Source organism: Hyla sarda, chromosome 11 (assembly GCF_029499605.1).
Source record: "Hyla sarda isolate aHylSar1 chromosome 11, aHylSar1.hap1, whole genome shotgun sequence".
NCBI classification, from domain to species: domain Eukaryota; kingdom Metazoa; phylum Chordata; class Amphibia; order Anura; family Hylidae; genus Hyla; species Hyla sarda.
In genome coordinates this window covers 104,924,845-104,939,686 of record NC_079199.1, presented here as the reverse complement: position 1 = coordinate 104,939,686, position 14,842 = coordinate 104,924,845, and the positions used below count along the sequence as shown (strand labels likewise).

Genomic DNA, 14,842 nt, shown 5'->3' with positions numbered 1-14,842 from the left:
ATGTTCCCTGAGGAATCTACTGTAAAATAAAAAAATGCGTCGGGATCAAAACTTTTGACGTCTCTAAGACTGTGTTTTCCAAACAGATTGCCTCCAGCTTTTGCAAAACTACAACTTTCAGCATGCCCAGACAGCCGTTGGCTGTCTGGGCATGCTGGGAGTTGTAGTTTTGCAACAGCTGGAGGCACCCTGGATGGGAAACACTGGTGTAGGACACAGAGTTACAGCACAATGAAGATTTTAACATCATGTTCTTCCAGAACTGTAGTTTTATTGGGATAGGAGGGGGGTAAAGGTCACAGGTCATCTATAATAGTAGCGTATACTCCCTGTGACTGATCAGTGCCTTATTCTCTGGTATCTGACCATTATACGGTGGTACTATTGGTGCTTGTACAGTATGGCGGTGGCGTACACCTGCCTCGGTATACACGATCGGGTGTTTCTATGTCCCATTTCTCGAGCCAAGGGTGCGGATTAGATACTTCGGTGAAGGTCATAACCAATGCGTACCACGCTGAGATACGCTGTATCTTACCTCAGTGACATCGCAGGGCAGATTACTGATGAACAGACGATCAGTGCCGATACGGTCTGTAACATATAACAACACGATGATGATGTCACTCCTCTCCATTATCATCTATATACTCCCCATCTCTCTTGTACCTGTGTCATGGGGGTCCCCTGAGCCGTTGGGCGTCACCTGCTGGAATGATGACAACGAATGAGACAATGTGCAAGGTAGGTGGACATCAGCCAATAGATGATTGCGGCATTTAAAGTAGTTGGGGGACATGCATCAGACAGTGGGGGTCCGATGAGACAAGATGGCAGCCAGAGCGCTCATCACCTGCTCCGGGGAACTTCTTGTATAGTCTGCCCTCACAGGCTGTACAAATGGATTGCCGATTGTACCGATCAGTGCTTTGCTTATGCATAACATATGGTAACAGCAAGCGAATGATCAAATTAAAGGGGTACTCCGCCCCTAGATGTCTGATCACGGGGGTCCTTCCAATGGGGACCCCTGCGATATCCCTGCTGCACCTAGCGTTCGTTTTCAGCGTTGGGTAAAGCACCGGAGGCTCGTAACATCACGGCCACTCCCTGCTCGTGAATTCACGCCCACGCCCCCTCAATGCAAGTATATGGGAGGGGGCGTGACTGCCGTCACGCCCCCTCCCATTAACTTGCATTGAGGGGGCATGGCCATGAATTCACGAGCCTCCGACGCTGCACCCGACGCTCTAAACGAACGCCGGGTGCTGCAGGGAGATCGTGGGGGTCCCCCAGTGGCAGGATAAGGGGATAAGATGTCTAGGGGCGGAGTATCCCTTTAAAAGACCCTATAAAGATGTTTTAAATATTATTATGTCCCGATATGTTAAACCCAAAAGTGCGACATATACATATAGGGGTCGTCATGACCATTACCTGAGCAAAACCTAAACTCTTCACAGGGGCAGAGACCTTCAGCTGGCGCCCCCTCAGCACAGTCAGGTGGAGTTTGTCGATGGCTCGAAACGCGTTCTCCTCCGAGGACATCTGGACGAAGGCGAAACTAAGACGACAAACAGATTGGTGTAAAACGCAGAGCGGAACATGTACAGTAGATGGCGGACATATAGTGATAATAATAAACCACAGATCAGGGTCATGTACAGTAGATGGCGGACATATAATAGTGATAATAAACCACAGATCAGGGTCATGTACAGTAGATGGCGGACATATAATAGTGATAATAAACCACAGATCAGGTCTTGTACAGTAGATGGCGGACATATAATAGTGATAATAAACCACAGATCAGGTCATGTACAGTAGATGGCGGACATATAATAGTGATAATAAACCACAGATCACATCATGTACAGTAGATGGCGGACATATAATAGTGATAATAATAAACCACAGATCAGGTCTTGTACAGTAGATGGCGGACATATAATAGTGATAATAAACCACAGATCAGGATCATGTACAGTAGATGGCGGACATATAATAGTGATAATAAACCACAGATCAGGTCATGTACAGTAGATGGCGGACATATAATAGTGATAATAAACCACAGATCAGGGTCATGTACAGTAGATGGCGGACATATAATAGTGATAATAAACCACAGATCAGGTCATGTACAGTCGATGGCGGACATATAATAGTGATAATAAACCACAGATCAGGTCATGTACAGTAGATGGCGGACATATAATAGTGATAATAATAAACCACAGATCAGGTCATGTACAGTAGATGGCGGACATATAATAGTGATAATAAACCACAGATCAGGTCATGTACAGTAGATGGCGGACATATAATAGTGATAATAAACCACAGATCAGGTCATGTACAGTAGATGGCGGACATATAATAGTGATAATAATAAACCACAGATCAGGTCATGTACAGTAGATGGCGGACATATAATAGTGATAATAATAAACCACAGATCAGGTCATGTACAGTAGATGGCGGACATATAATAGTGATAAACCACAGATCAGGTCATGTACAGTAGATGGCGGACATATAATAGTGATAAACCACAGACCAGGGTCATGTACAGTAGATGGCGGACATATAATAGTGATAATAAACCACAGATCAGGGTCATGTACAGTAGATGGCGGACATATAATAGTGATAAACCACAGATCAGGGTCATGTACAGTAGATGGCGGACATATAATAGTGGTAATAATAAACCACAGATCAGGTCATGTACAGTAGATGGCGGACATATAATAGTGATAATAAACCACAGATCAGATCATGTACAGTAGATGGCGGACATATAATAGTGGATAATAATAAACCACAGATCAGGGTCATGTACAGTAGATGGCGGACATATAATAGTGATAATAATAAACCACAGATCAGGGTCATGTACAGTAGATGGCGGACATATAATAGTGATAATAAACCACAGATCAGGTCATGTACAGTAGATGGCGGACATATAATAGTGATAATAATAAACCACAGATCAGGTCATGTACAGTAGATGGCGGACATATAATAGTGATAATAATAAACCACAGATCAGAGTCATGTACAGTAGATGGCGGACATATAATAGTGATAATAATAAACCACAGATCAGGTCATGTACAGTAGATGGCGGACATATAATAGTGATAATAAACCACAGATCAGGGTCATGTACAGTAGATGGCGGACATATAATAGTGATAATAAACCACAGATCAGGTCATGTACAGTAGATGGCGGACATATAATAGTGATAATAATAAACCACAGACCAGGGTCATGTACAGTAGATGGCGGACATATAATAGTGATAATAAACCACAGATCAGGGTCATGTACAGTAGATGGCGGACATATAATAGTGATAATAAACCACAGATCAGGGTCATGTACAGTAGATGGTGGACATATAATAGTGATAATAAACCACAGATCAGGTCATGTACAGTAGATGGCGGACATATAATAGGGATAATAATAAACCACAGATCAGGTCTTGTACAGTAGATGGCGGACATATAATAGTGATAATAAACCACAGATCAGGTCATGTACAGTAGATGGCGGACATATAATAGTGATAATAATAAACCACAGATCAGGTCTTGTACAGTAGATGGCGGACATATAATAGTGATAATAAACCACAGATCAGGGTCATGTACAGTAGATGGCGGACATATAATAGTGATAATAATAAACCACAGATCAGGTCATGTACAGTAGATGGCGGACATATAATAGTGATAATAAACTACAGATCAGGTCATGTACAGTAGATGGCGGACATATAATAGTGATAATAAACCACAGATCACATCATGTACAGTAGATGGCGGACATATAATAGTGATAATAATAAACCACAGATCAGGTCATGTACAGTAGATAGCGGACATATAATAGTGATAATAAACCACAGATCAGGTCATGTACAGTAGATAGCGGACATATAATAGTGATAATAAACCACAGATCAGGTCATGTACAGTAGATGGCGGACATATAATAGTGATAATAAACCACAGATCAGGGTCATGTACAGTAGATGGCGGACATATAATAGTGATAATAATAAACCACAGATCAGGTCATGTACAGTAGATGGCGGACATATAATAGTGATAATAAACCACAGATCAGGTCATGTACAGTAGATGGCGGACATATAGTGGATAATAATAAACCACAGATCAGGTCATGTACAGTAGATGGCGGACATATAATAGTGATAATAAACCACAGATCAGATCATGTACAGTAGATGGCGGACATATAATAGTGATAATAAACCACAGATCAGTCATGTACAGTAGATGGCGGACATATAATAGTGATAATAATAAACCACAGATCAGGGTCATGTACAGTAGATGGCGGACATATAATAGTGATAAACCACAGATCAGGTCATGTACAGTAGATGGCGGACATATAATAGTGATAATAAACCACAGATCAGGTCATGTACAGTAGATGGCGGACATATAATAGTGATAATAATAAACCACAGATCAGGTCATGTACAGTAGATGGCGGACATATAATAGTGATAATAATAAACCACAGATCAGAGTCATGTACAGTAGATGGCGGACATATAATAGTGATAATAATAAACCACAGATCAGGTCATGTACAGTAGATGGCGGACATATAATAGTGATAATAAACCACAGATCAGGGTCATGTACAGTAGATGGCGGACATATAATAGTGATAATAAACCACAGATCAGGTCATGTACAGTAGATGGCGGACATATAATAGTGATAATAAACCACAGATCAGGGTCATGTACAGTAGATGGCGGACATATAATAGTGATAATAAACCACAGATCAGGGTCATGTACAGTAGATGGCGGACATATAATAGTGATAATAAACCACAGATCAGGGTCATGTACAGTAGATGGCGGACATATAATAGGGGTAATAAACCACAGATCAGGGTCATGTACAGTAGATGGCGGACATATAATAGTGATAATAAACCACAGATCAGGGTCATGTACAGTAGATGGCGGACATATAATAGTGATAATAAACCACAGATCAGGGTCATGTACAGTAGATGGCGGACATATAATAGGGATAATAAACCACAGATCAGGGTCATGTACAGTAGATGGCGGACATATAGTGATAATAAACCACAGATCAGGGTCATGTACAGTAGATGGCGGACATATAATAGTGATAATAAACCACAGATCAGGTCATGTACAGTAGATGGCGGACATATAATAGGGATAATAAACGACAGATCAGGGTCATGTACAGTAGATGGCGGACATATAATAGTGATAATAATAAACCACAGATCAGGGTCATGTACAGTAGATGGCGGACATATAATAGTGATAATAAACCACAGATCAGGTCATGTACAGTCGATGGCGGACATATAATAGTGATAATAAACCACAGATCAGGTCATGTACAGTAGATGGCGGACATATAATAGTGATAATAATAAACCACAGATCAGGTCATGTACAGTAGATGGCGGACATATAATAGTGATAATAAACCACAGATCAGGTCATGTACAGTAGATGGCGGACATATAATAGTGATAATAAACCACAGATCAGGTCATGTACAGTAGATGGCGGACATATAATAGTGATAATAATAAACCACAGATCAGGTCATGTACAGTAGATGGCGGACATATAATAGTGATAATAATAAACCACAGATCAGGTCATGTACAGTAGATGGCGGACATATAATAGTGATAAACCACAGATCAGGTCATGTACAGTAGATGGCGGACATATAATAGTGATAAACCACAGACCAGGGTCATGTACAGTAGATGGCGGACATATAATAGTGATAATAAACCACAGATCAGGGTCATGTACAGTAGATGGCGGACATATAATAGTGATAAACCACAGATCAGGGTCATGTACAGTAGATGGCGGACATATAATAGTGGTAATAATAAACCACAGATCAGGTCATGTACAGTAGATGGCGGACATATAATAGTGATAATAAACCACAGATCAGATCATGTACAGTAGATGGCGGACATATAATAGTGGATAATAATAAACCACAGATCAGGGTCATGTACAGTAGATGGCGGACATATAATAGTGATAATAATAAACCACAGATCAGGGTCATGTACAGTAGATGGCGGACATATAATAGTGATAATAAACCACAGATCAGGTCATGTACAGTAGATGGCGGACATATAATAGTGATAATAATAAACCACAGATCAGGTCATGTACAGTAGATGGCGGACATATAATAGTGATAATAATAAACCACAGATCAGAGTCATGTACAGTAGATGGCGGACATATAATAGTGATAATAATAAACCACAGATCAGGTCATGTACAGTAGATGGCGGACATATAATAGTGATAATAAACCACAGATCAGGGTCATGTACAGTAGATGGCGGACATATAATAGTGATAATAAACCACAGATCAGGTCATGTACAGTAGATGGCGGACATATAATAGTGATAATAATAAACCACAGACCAGGGTCATGTACAGTAGATGGCGGACATATAATAGTGATAATAAACCACAGATCAGGGTCATGTACAGTAGATGGCGGACATATAATAGTGATAATAAACCACAGATCAGGGTCATGTACAGTAGATGGTGGACATATAATAGTGATAATAAACCACAGATCAGGTCATGTACAGTAGATGGCGGACATATAATAGGGATAATAATAAACCACAGATCAGGTCTTGTACAGTAGATGGCGGACATATAATAGTGATAATAAACCACAGATCAGGTCATGTACAGTAGATGGCGGACATATAATAGTGATAATAATAAACCACAGATCAGGTCTTGTACAGTAGATGGCGGACATATAATAGTGATAATAAACCACAGATCAGGGTCATGTACAGTAGATGGCGGACATATAATAGTGATAATAATAAACCACAGATCAGGTCATGTACAGTAGATGGCGGACATATAATAGTGATAATAAACTACAGATCAGGTCATGTACAGTAGATGGCGGACATATAATAGTGATAATAAACCACAGATCACATCATGTACAGTAGATGGCGGACATATAATAGTGATAATAATAAACCACAGATCAGGTCATGTACAGTAGATAGCGGACATATAATAGTGATAATAAACCACAGATCAGGTCATGTACAGTAGATAGCGGACATATAATAGTGATAATAAACCACAGATCAGGTCATGTACAGTAGATGGCGGACATATAATAGTGATAATAAACCACAGATCAGGGTCATGTACAGTAGATGGCGGACATATAATAGTGATAATAATAAACCACAGATCAGGTCATGTACAGTAGATGGCGGACATATAATAGTGATAATAAACCACAGATCAGGTCATGTACAGTAGATGGCGGACATATAGTGGATAATAATAAACCACAGATCAGGTCATGTACAGTAGATGGCGGACATATAATAGTGATAATAAACCACAGATCAGATCATGTACAGTAGATGGCGGACATATAATAGTGATAATAAACCACAGATCAGTCATGTACAGTAGATGGCGGACATATAATAGTGATAATAATAAACCACAGATCAGGGTCATGTACAGTAGATGGCGGACATATAATAGTGATAAACCACAGATCAGGTCATGTACAGTAGATGGCGGACATATAATAGTGATAATAAACCACAGATCAGGTCATGTACAGTAGATGGCGGACATATAATAGTGATAATAATAAACCACAGATCAGGTCATGTACAGTAGATGGCGGACATATAATAGTGATAATAATAAACCACAGATCAGAGTCATGTACAGTAGATGGCGGACATATAATAGTGATAATAATAAACCACAGATCAGGTCATGTACAGTAGATGGCGGACATATAATAGTGATAATAAACCACAGATCAGGGTCATGTACAGTAGATGGCGGACATATAATAGTGATAATAAACCACAGATCAGGTCATGTACAGTAGATGGCGGACATATAATAGTGATAATAAACCACAGATCAGGGTCATGTACAGTAGATGGCGGACATATAATAGTGATAATAAACCACAGATCAGGGTCATGTACAGTAGATGGCGGACATATAATAGTGATAATAAACCACAGATCAGGGTCATGTACAGTAGATGGCGGACATATAATAGGGGTAATAAACCACAGATCAGGGTCATGTACAGTAGATGGCGGACATATAATAGTGATAATAAACCACAGATCAGGGTCATGTACAGTAGATGGCGGACATATAATAGTGATAATAAACCACAGATCAGGGTCATGTACAGTAGATGGCGGACATATAATAGGGATAATAAACCACAGATCAGGGTCATGTACAGTAGATGGCGGACATATAGTGATAATAAACCACAGATCAGGGTCATGTACAGTAGATGGCGGACATATAATAGTGATAATAAACCACAGATCAGGTCATGTACAGTAGATGGCGGACATATAATAGGGATAATAAACGACAGATCAGGGTCATGTACAGTAGATGGCGGACATATAATAGTGATAATAATAAACCACAGATCAGGTCATGTACAGTAGATGGCGGACATATAATAGTGATAATAATAAACCACAGATCAGGTCATGTACAGTAGATGGCGGACATATAGTGGATAATAATAAACCACAGATCAGGTCATGTACAGTAGATGGCGGACATATAATAGTGATAATAAACCACAGATCAGATCATGTACAGTAGATGGCGGACATATAATAGTGATAATAAACCACAGATCAGGGTCATGTACAGTAGATGGCGGACATATAATAGTGATAAACCACAGATCAGGTCATGTACAGTAGATGGCGGACATATAATAGTGATAATAATAAACCACAGATCAGGGTCATGTACAGTAGATGGCGGACATATAATAGTGATAATAAACCACAGATCAGGATCATGTACAGTAGATGGCGGACATATAATAGTGATAATAAACCACAGATCAGGGTCATGTACAGTAGATGGCGGACATATAATAGTGATAATAAACCACAGATCAGATCATGTACAGTAGATGGCGGACATATAATAGTGATAATAAACCACAGATCAGATCATGTACAGTAGATGGCGGACATATAATAGTGATAATAAACCACAGATCAGGTCATGTACAGTAGATGGCGGACATATAATAGTGATAATAAACCACAGATCAGGTCATGTACAGTAGATGGCGGACATATAATAGTGATAATAATAAACCACAGATCAGGGTCATGTACAGTAGATGGCGGACATATAATAGTGATAATAATAAACCACAGATCAGGGTCATGTACAGTAGATGGCGGACATATAATAGTGATAATAATAAACCACAGATCAGATCATATACAGTAGATGGCGGACATATAATAGTGATAATAAACCACAGATCAGGGTCATGTACAGTAGATGGCGGACATATAATAGTGATAATAAACCACAGATCAGGTCTTGTACAGTAGATGGCGGACATATAATAGTGGACATCACACCACGCCCCCTCATGATGTCACGCCCCCTCCATTCATGTCTATGGGACCGGGTGTGATGTCACACCACGCCCCCTCATGATGTCACGCCCCCTCCCATAGACATGAATGAAGGGGTTGTGGCCTGATGCTTCGACCACAGACACCGAACTCAGCATTCTGAACCTCATGTTGCCGTGCAGGATATCGCAGGGGGGTCCCAGCGGCCGTCATGGCCACGCCCCCTCAATGCAAGTCTATGGGAGGGGGCGTGGCGGCCGTCACGAGCCTCTGGTGCTGCACCCAATGCTCTAAATAAACGCCTGGTACAGCAGGGAGATCGTGAGGGTGGGACCCCCGCTATCAGACATCTTATCCTCTATCCTTTGGATAGAGGATAAGATGTCTAGGGGCGGAGTACCCCTTTAAGGCTTTGCTCACACTGTGGCATTTTCACCACATGTGGACATTCTGCAGATGATGGCAGAACATTCCGGCACCAGGAGCGCTCAGAAATGCGCAGTATCCACAGACGCCAACGCATTTCCAAGCAGATTCCGAACAATTGATTGGTGAAGCCTTCATGCAGGAGCCGGAATCTGAATTTCGCGGTGGGCGCGGAGCAGCAGAATCCTTTTGAAAACAATGGACCTCTACTGAAACGGAAGTTCCGTACGGAATTTTTCCGTCGCAACTGGAAATTCCATTGTGTGAACACGGCCTGAAAGGGAAAGATGCGTAGAGATGAGGGCAGCGCTGTCTGTAGACGTCTAGGACGCCATAGAGGGGGAGGGGCCTTATTATATCACACCGGACGCGACCACCGTACCATCTCAGGTCCTTCTTCAGCTTCTGGGCGTGTATGGGGTTAAAGTCTTTAAATAACATCAAAATTTCATCCTGTAAGTAAATAAAAAATAATAATAAATAAAAATATTAACACTATAAACCTTATGGATTTTACCGGAGGCTCAGTAACCGTCAGCGTTACCTCCGTCACATCATAAGGAAGGTTCCCGACGTAAACCTCAGGATCCCGACCTGTAGGGCGAGAAGAAAAGAGATTATAAGACAACGGAAACACAGGAGATGTCTCCTGGGGGTCTTTTGCAAACAAGGTGCCTCCAGTTGTTGCAAAACTACAACTTACAGCATGCCCGGACAGCCAACGGCTGTCCGGGCATGCTGGGAGTTGTAGTTTTGCAACAAGTTGGCAATCTTGGGTCTATAGGCAGTGTTTCCCAACCAGGGAGCCTTCAGCTGTTGCAAAACTACAACTCCCAGCATGCCCTGACAGCTGTTGTTTGTCCTGGCATGCTGGGAGTTGTAGTTTTTCAACAGGTCAGCGATCTCTGGTCTATAGGCAGCATTCAGCTGTTTCAAAACAGCTCCCAGCATGCCAAGACAACCAACAGCTGTCAGGGCATGCTGGGAGTTGTAGTTTTGCAACAGGTTGGCAATCTTGGGTCTATAGGCAGCCTTCAGCTGTTGCAGAACTACAACTCCCAGCATGCCCTGACAGCTGTTGGTTGTCTTGGCATGCTGGGAGTTGTAGTTTTGCAACAGGTTGGCAATCACAGGGCTACAGTGTTTCCCAACCAGGGTGCCTCCAGCTGTTGCAAAACTACAACTTCCAGCATGCCCGGACAGCCAACAGCTGTCCAGGCATGCTGGGAGTTGTAGTTTTGCAACAGGCTGGCAATCTTGGGTCTATAGGCAGTGTTTCCCAAGCAGGGAGCCTTCAGCTGTTGCAAAACTACAACTCCCAGCATGCCCGGACAGCTGTTGGTTGTCCTGGCATGCTGGGAGTTGTATTTTTGCAACAGGTTAGCAATCACAGGGTTATAGTGTTTCCCAACCAGGGTGCCTCCAGCTGTTGCAAAAGTACAACTCCCAGCATGCCCAGAATGCCACAGAGTTTACAACCTAAAGATATGAATAAACCTTGTACTCAGAGCTTACAGTCTATCAGTATATAGAAGACACGCGCGGATAGCGAGGATCCGAAAAGAGATGCAACCGTGGCCCCTGGGGCTATTGCTTGGAGAATAAAGCTTCCTCTGGATCAACACAGTAGGGTTTTAGGATGAACTCGATGGACTCTTGTCTTTTTTTCAACCTTCAAAACTATGTTACAACTCCCACCACTAAAGAGAGCACTGTCTCTCAGGGTGGGGGCTGCTTTCAGAGAGGGACTTGGACAGAGACAGAGTGGATGGCTGGATGACCTGATTTTTTTTTTCTCCTCACTCCCTGCATTTAAATGGGGTATTCCAGAATAAATAAATAAAAAAAAGTTTTTATATATCAACTGTTAACAGATTTGTAAATGACTTCTATTAAAAAAAAAAAATCTTAATCCTTTCAGTACTTATGAGCTGCTGAAGTAGAGTTCTTCTTTTCTGTCTCAGTGCTCTCTGATGACACCTGTCTGGGGAGCTGTCCTGAGTAGAAGCAAATCCCCATAGCAAACCTCTTCTACTCTGTGCAGTTCCCGAGACAAGCAGAGATGTCAGCAGAGAGCACTGTTGCCAGACGGAAAAGAACAACTCAACTTCAGCAGCTGATAATTCTTGGAAGGATTAAGATTTTTTTTTTTTTTTTTTTATAGAAGTAATTTAGAAATCTGTTTAACTTTCTGGAGTCAGTTGATAAAAAAAAATTTAATAAAAAAGGTTTTTCCCCCCCTGGAATACCCCTTTAAGTGACAACAAAAGAGGGGAAACTGTATAGCTAATAAGTGATATTTAGACAAATCGGTCGATCAGAGGTAAATGATGGGCTATGGGCTTAGTTCCCCGGAATACCCCTTTAACAGCACTTAGACAGCCCCCATATTCCGTTCCTTTTTTTTTTGCGCATCTCTTCAATCGCTAAGTATATAGAGACAGGTACGAACCTCCTTTCCCGGGACTCCAGCTCCTTTCCATGTCTTCTCCCTGTGGATACAAGAATCGGTCAGATCGGGGGTGTTCCATAGGACGCTGTCTATACGTCAGTGACTAAAGCTTCATACACTTTGGGCCCCTGATCCCACACAGGGAGGGGCCCCGCACCAGGAATCTCTGGATATAAGACCTGGCATCAGTGGGGTTACAATGACCAAAACAAATAATCTTCTCCATTATGAATACGTGCACGCTCAGCCGGACCGAGCGTGCGCGTGTATGAGGTGAATAGGGTGTAATGAATGTTTAGGCGGCGTCTACTAAATGTGTCAGATATAACACCAAGGCTTCTGTATAGGGGCCCATTCACACTACATTGCAAAACTACAACTCCCAGCATACCCGGACAGCCAACGGCTGTCCGGGTATGCTGGGAGTTGTAGTTTTGCAACAGCTGGAGGAACACACCAGTTGGGAGACACTTCCTTAAAGACTTGTCAATACTTTTGATCCCAACGCATTTCTTTCCCATTCAGTAGATTCCTCAGGGAACAGCAGTCCGATTTTATACGCAGCAACTAAAAGTGAAAAGTTTTGATTGGCCGGTCTCACAATGAGTCCCACATTAACCCCTTAGGGACAAAGCCCATTTTGGCATTGCGGACACCGGAAATTTTCACTTTTGCGTTTTCGTTTTTTCCTCCTCGCCCGCAAGGAGCCGGATCTATTTATTTTTTATTTTTTTATTTTCTCCCTACAGACCCATATGAGGAGCCGTTGCTTTTTTGTGCCACCAATCTGTGCTTTCTAACGACACCTTTCATTTTACCGTAAAATCTACGGCGCAACCAAAAAAACATATTTACGGTGGGAAATTGATAGGAAACCCGCAATTTAGGAACTTTTGTTATAGGGTTAACTAACAAGTTATATGATAAAACTGACAGGTTCTCCTTATTCTGTGGGTCAACACGACTAAAATGATCCCCGTGTAAAATCGCCCTATTGTGACCCCTATACGTTTTTTTGTTTTCCGTATACGTGGCTGCATGTGGCTCATTTTTTTTGGGCCGTGATCTGTAGTTTTGATCGATACTATCAACTTTTACATTTGTGAGACTTTTTGATCACTTTATTTTTTTTTTCTGGGACCCGATTTGAACGAAAAATCGGCAATTTTGGAACTTGCGTTACGTTTACGCCGTTCAGGATTCGCCAAAGGCGGGTGAGGAGACCTCCGGCCGCCATCTTGGCTGATGTGATCTTTGTAGTCAATCAGATCAGCCGTCGGACCCGAAGCATCGCAGCAGTCAATCATCACGGCATCTGAGGGGTTAATGGCGGACATCAGTGCGATTCGCTGATGCCCGCCATTGCCGGCGTGTCCCCGGCTGCTGATCAAAACACCAAATTATTTAGAAATGGTCGTAATTTTTGCATATATGTGTAGGAGCTGGCATCCATGTGGTTACAATCCCCCAAACCAAATACCCACCGCCATTATGTACACGCTCAGCCGAACCGAGCGTCCACGTGTAATGAACGTTCAGCCGATGTCTACTGTACATGTCAGACATTACCCCAAGGCTTCTGTATTAGGGGAGGCTGTCCGGCCATGCTAGGAGTTGTAGTTTTGCAACAGCTGGAGGCACCCTGATTGGAAAACACTGGCCTATGGCCTTGTCAATCTACTGCAAAACTACAACTCCCAGCATGCCCGGAACAGCCAATGGTTTGCAGGGACAGCAGGATACCTGTCAAAATGTACCAACCACCATAGAGAAACGCGCAAATTTTATAAAATTTTTTGTATTTTTTAAATTTATTTCTATTCTCCCCCAATAAGATAAACTCTGTGCGGCTAAAGATGGAGAAATTAAGGCTTTTCGGATCCTAGAAGGCGAAGAGGAAAATAAGAGAAAAATCCAACTTCACCTGGGAGGGAAGGGGTTAAATAAGTAAAAATCCAATTACACCTGGAATGGGTTAAATAAGGAGTAAAACCCCAATTACACCTGGAATGCAAGGGGTTAAAGAGTAAAAAAAAAATCCTACACCTGGAAGGGAAGGGGTTAAAGAGTAAAAAAAAAAAAAAACTACACCTGGAATGGGTTAAATAAGAGTAAAAACCCAATTACACCTGTAAGGGAAGGGGTTAAGTCCTGTCCAGAAGGAAACTTCTCACACATTAGTATCCTGAGAACAAGTGGCGTCACGAGGGGGACTACAATGCTCAGCAGACCAGGGCGGGGCCTACAGATGAATCCCTGCATTGTATTATGGAAATCCTCAGCGGACTACAACTCTCAGCAGGTCCACATGGGCCGTGACAATATATTGACTGCAGCGCCCTGATCCGGTGAGGAGAACTACAAGTACCTGGATGCCTCCCCGCGGACACCTCACACCGCAGCCGCCTCTACAGC

At 42.2% G+C, this 14,842-nt stretch overlaps 1 protein-coding gene across 6 annotated transcripts in view; it reads right to left on the bottom strand.

The window, feature by feature from the left end:
• Nucleotides 1–14,842, bottom strand: part of TDRD10 (tudor domain containing 10) — a 51,863-nt gene that overhangs the window by 28,459 nt on the left and 8,562 nt on the right. The window contains exons 1-7 of one of the 6 annotated variants that reach the window (XM_056545902.1): nucleotides 14,519–14,777; nucleotides 12,428–12,467; nucleotides 10,520–10,569; nucleotides 10,358–10,428; nucleotides 1,438–1,564; nucleotides 670–709; nucleotides 539–594 (exon numbers count right to left, since the gene is read on the bottom strand). In XM_056545902.1, coding sequence (XP_056401877.1) covers nucleotides 539–594; nucleotides 670–709; nucleotides 1,438–1,564; nucleotides 10,358–10,428; nucleotides 10,520–10,569; nucleotides 12,428–12,467; nucleotides 14,519–14,689 — 555 coding nt within the window. In that variant the 5' untranslated portion in view covers nucleotides 14,690–14,777. Of the gene's footprint in view, nucleotides 1–538; nucleotides 595–669; nucleotides 710–1,437; nucleotides 1,565–10,357; nucleotides 10,429–10,478; nucleotides 10,570–12,427; nucleotides 12,468–14,518; nucleotides 14,778–14,842 lie in introns of those variants that run through there. The other 5 variants (XM_056545898.1, XM_056545899.1, XM_056545904.1 and 2 more) reach the window with 5 other exon arrangements.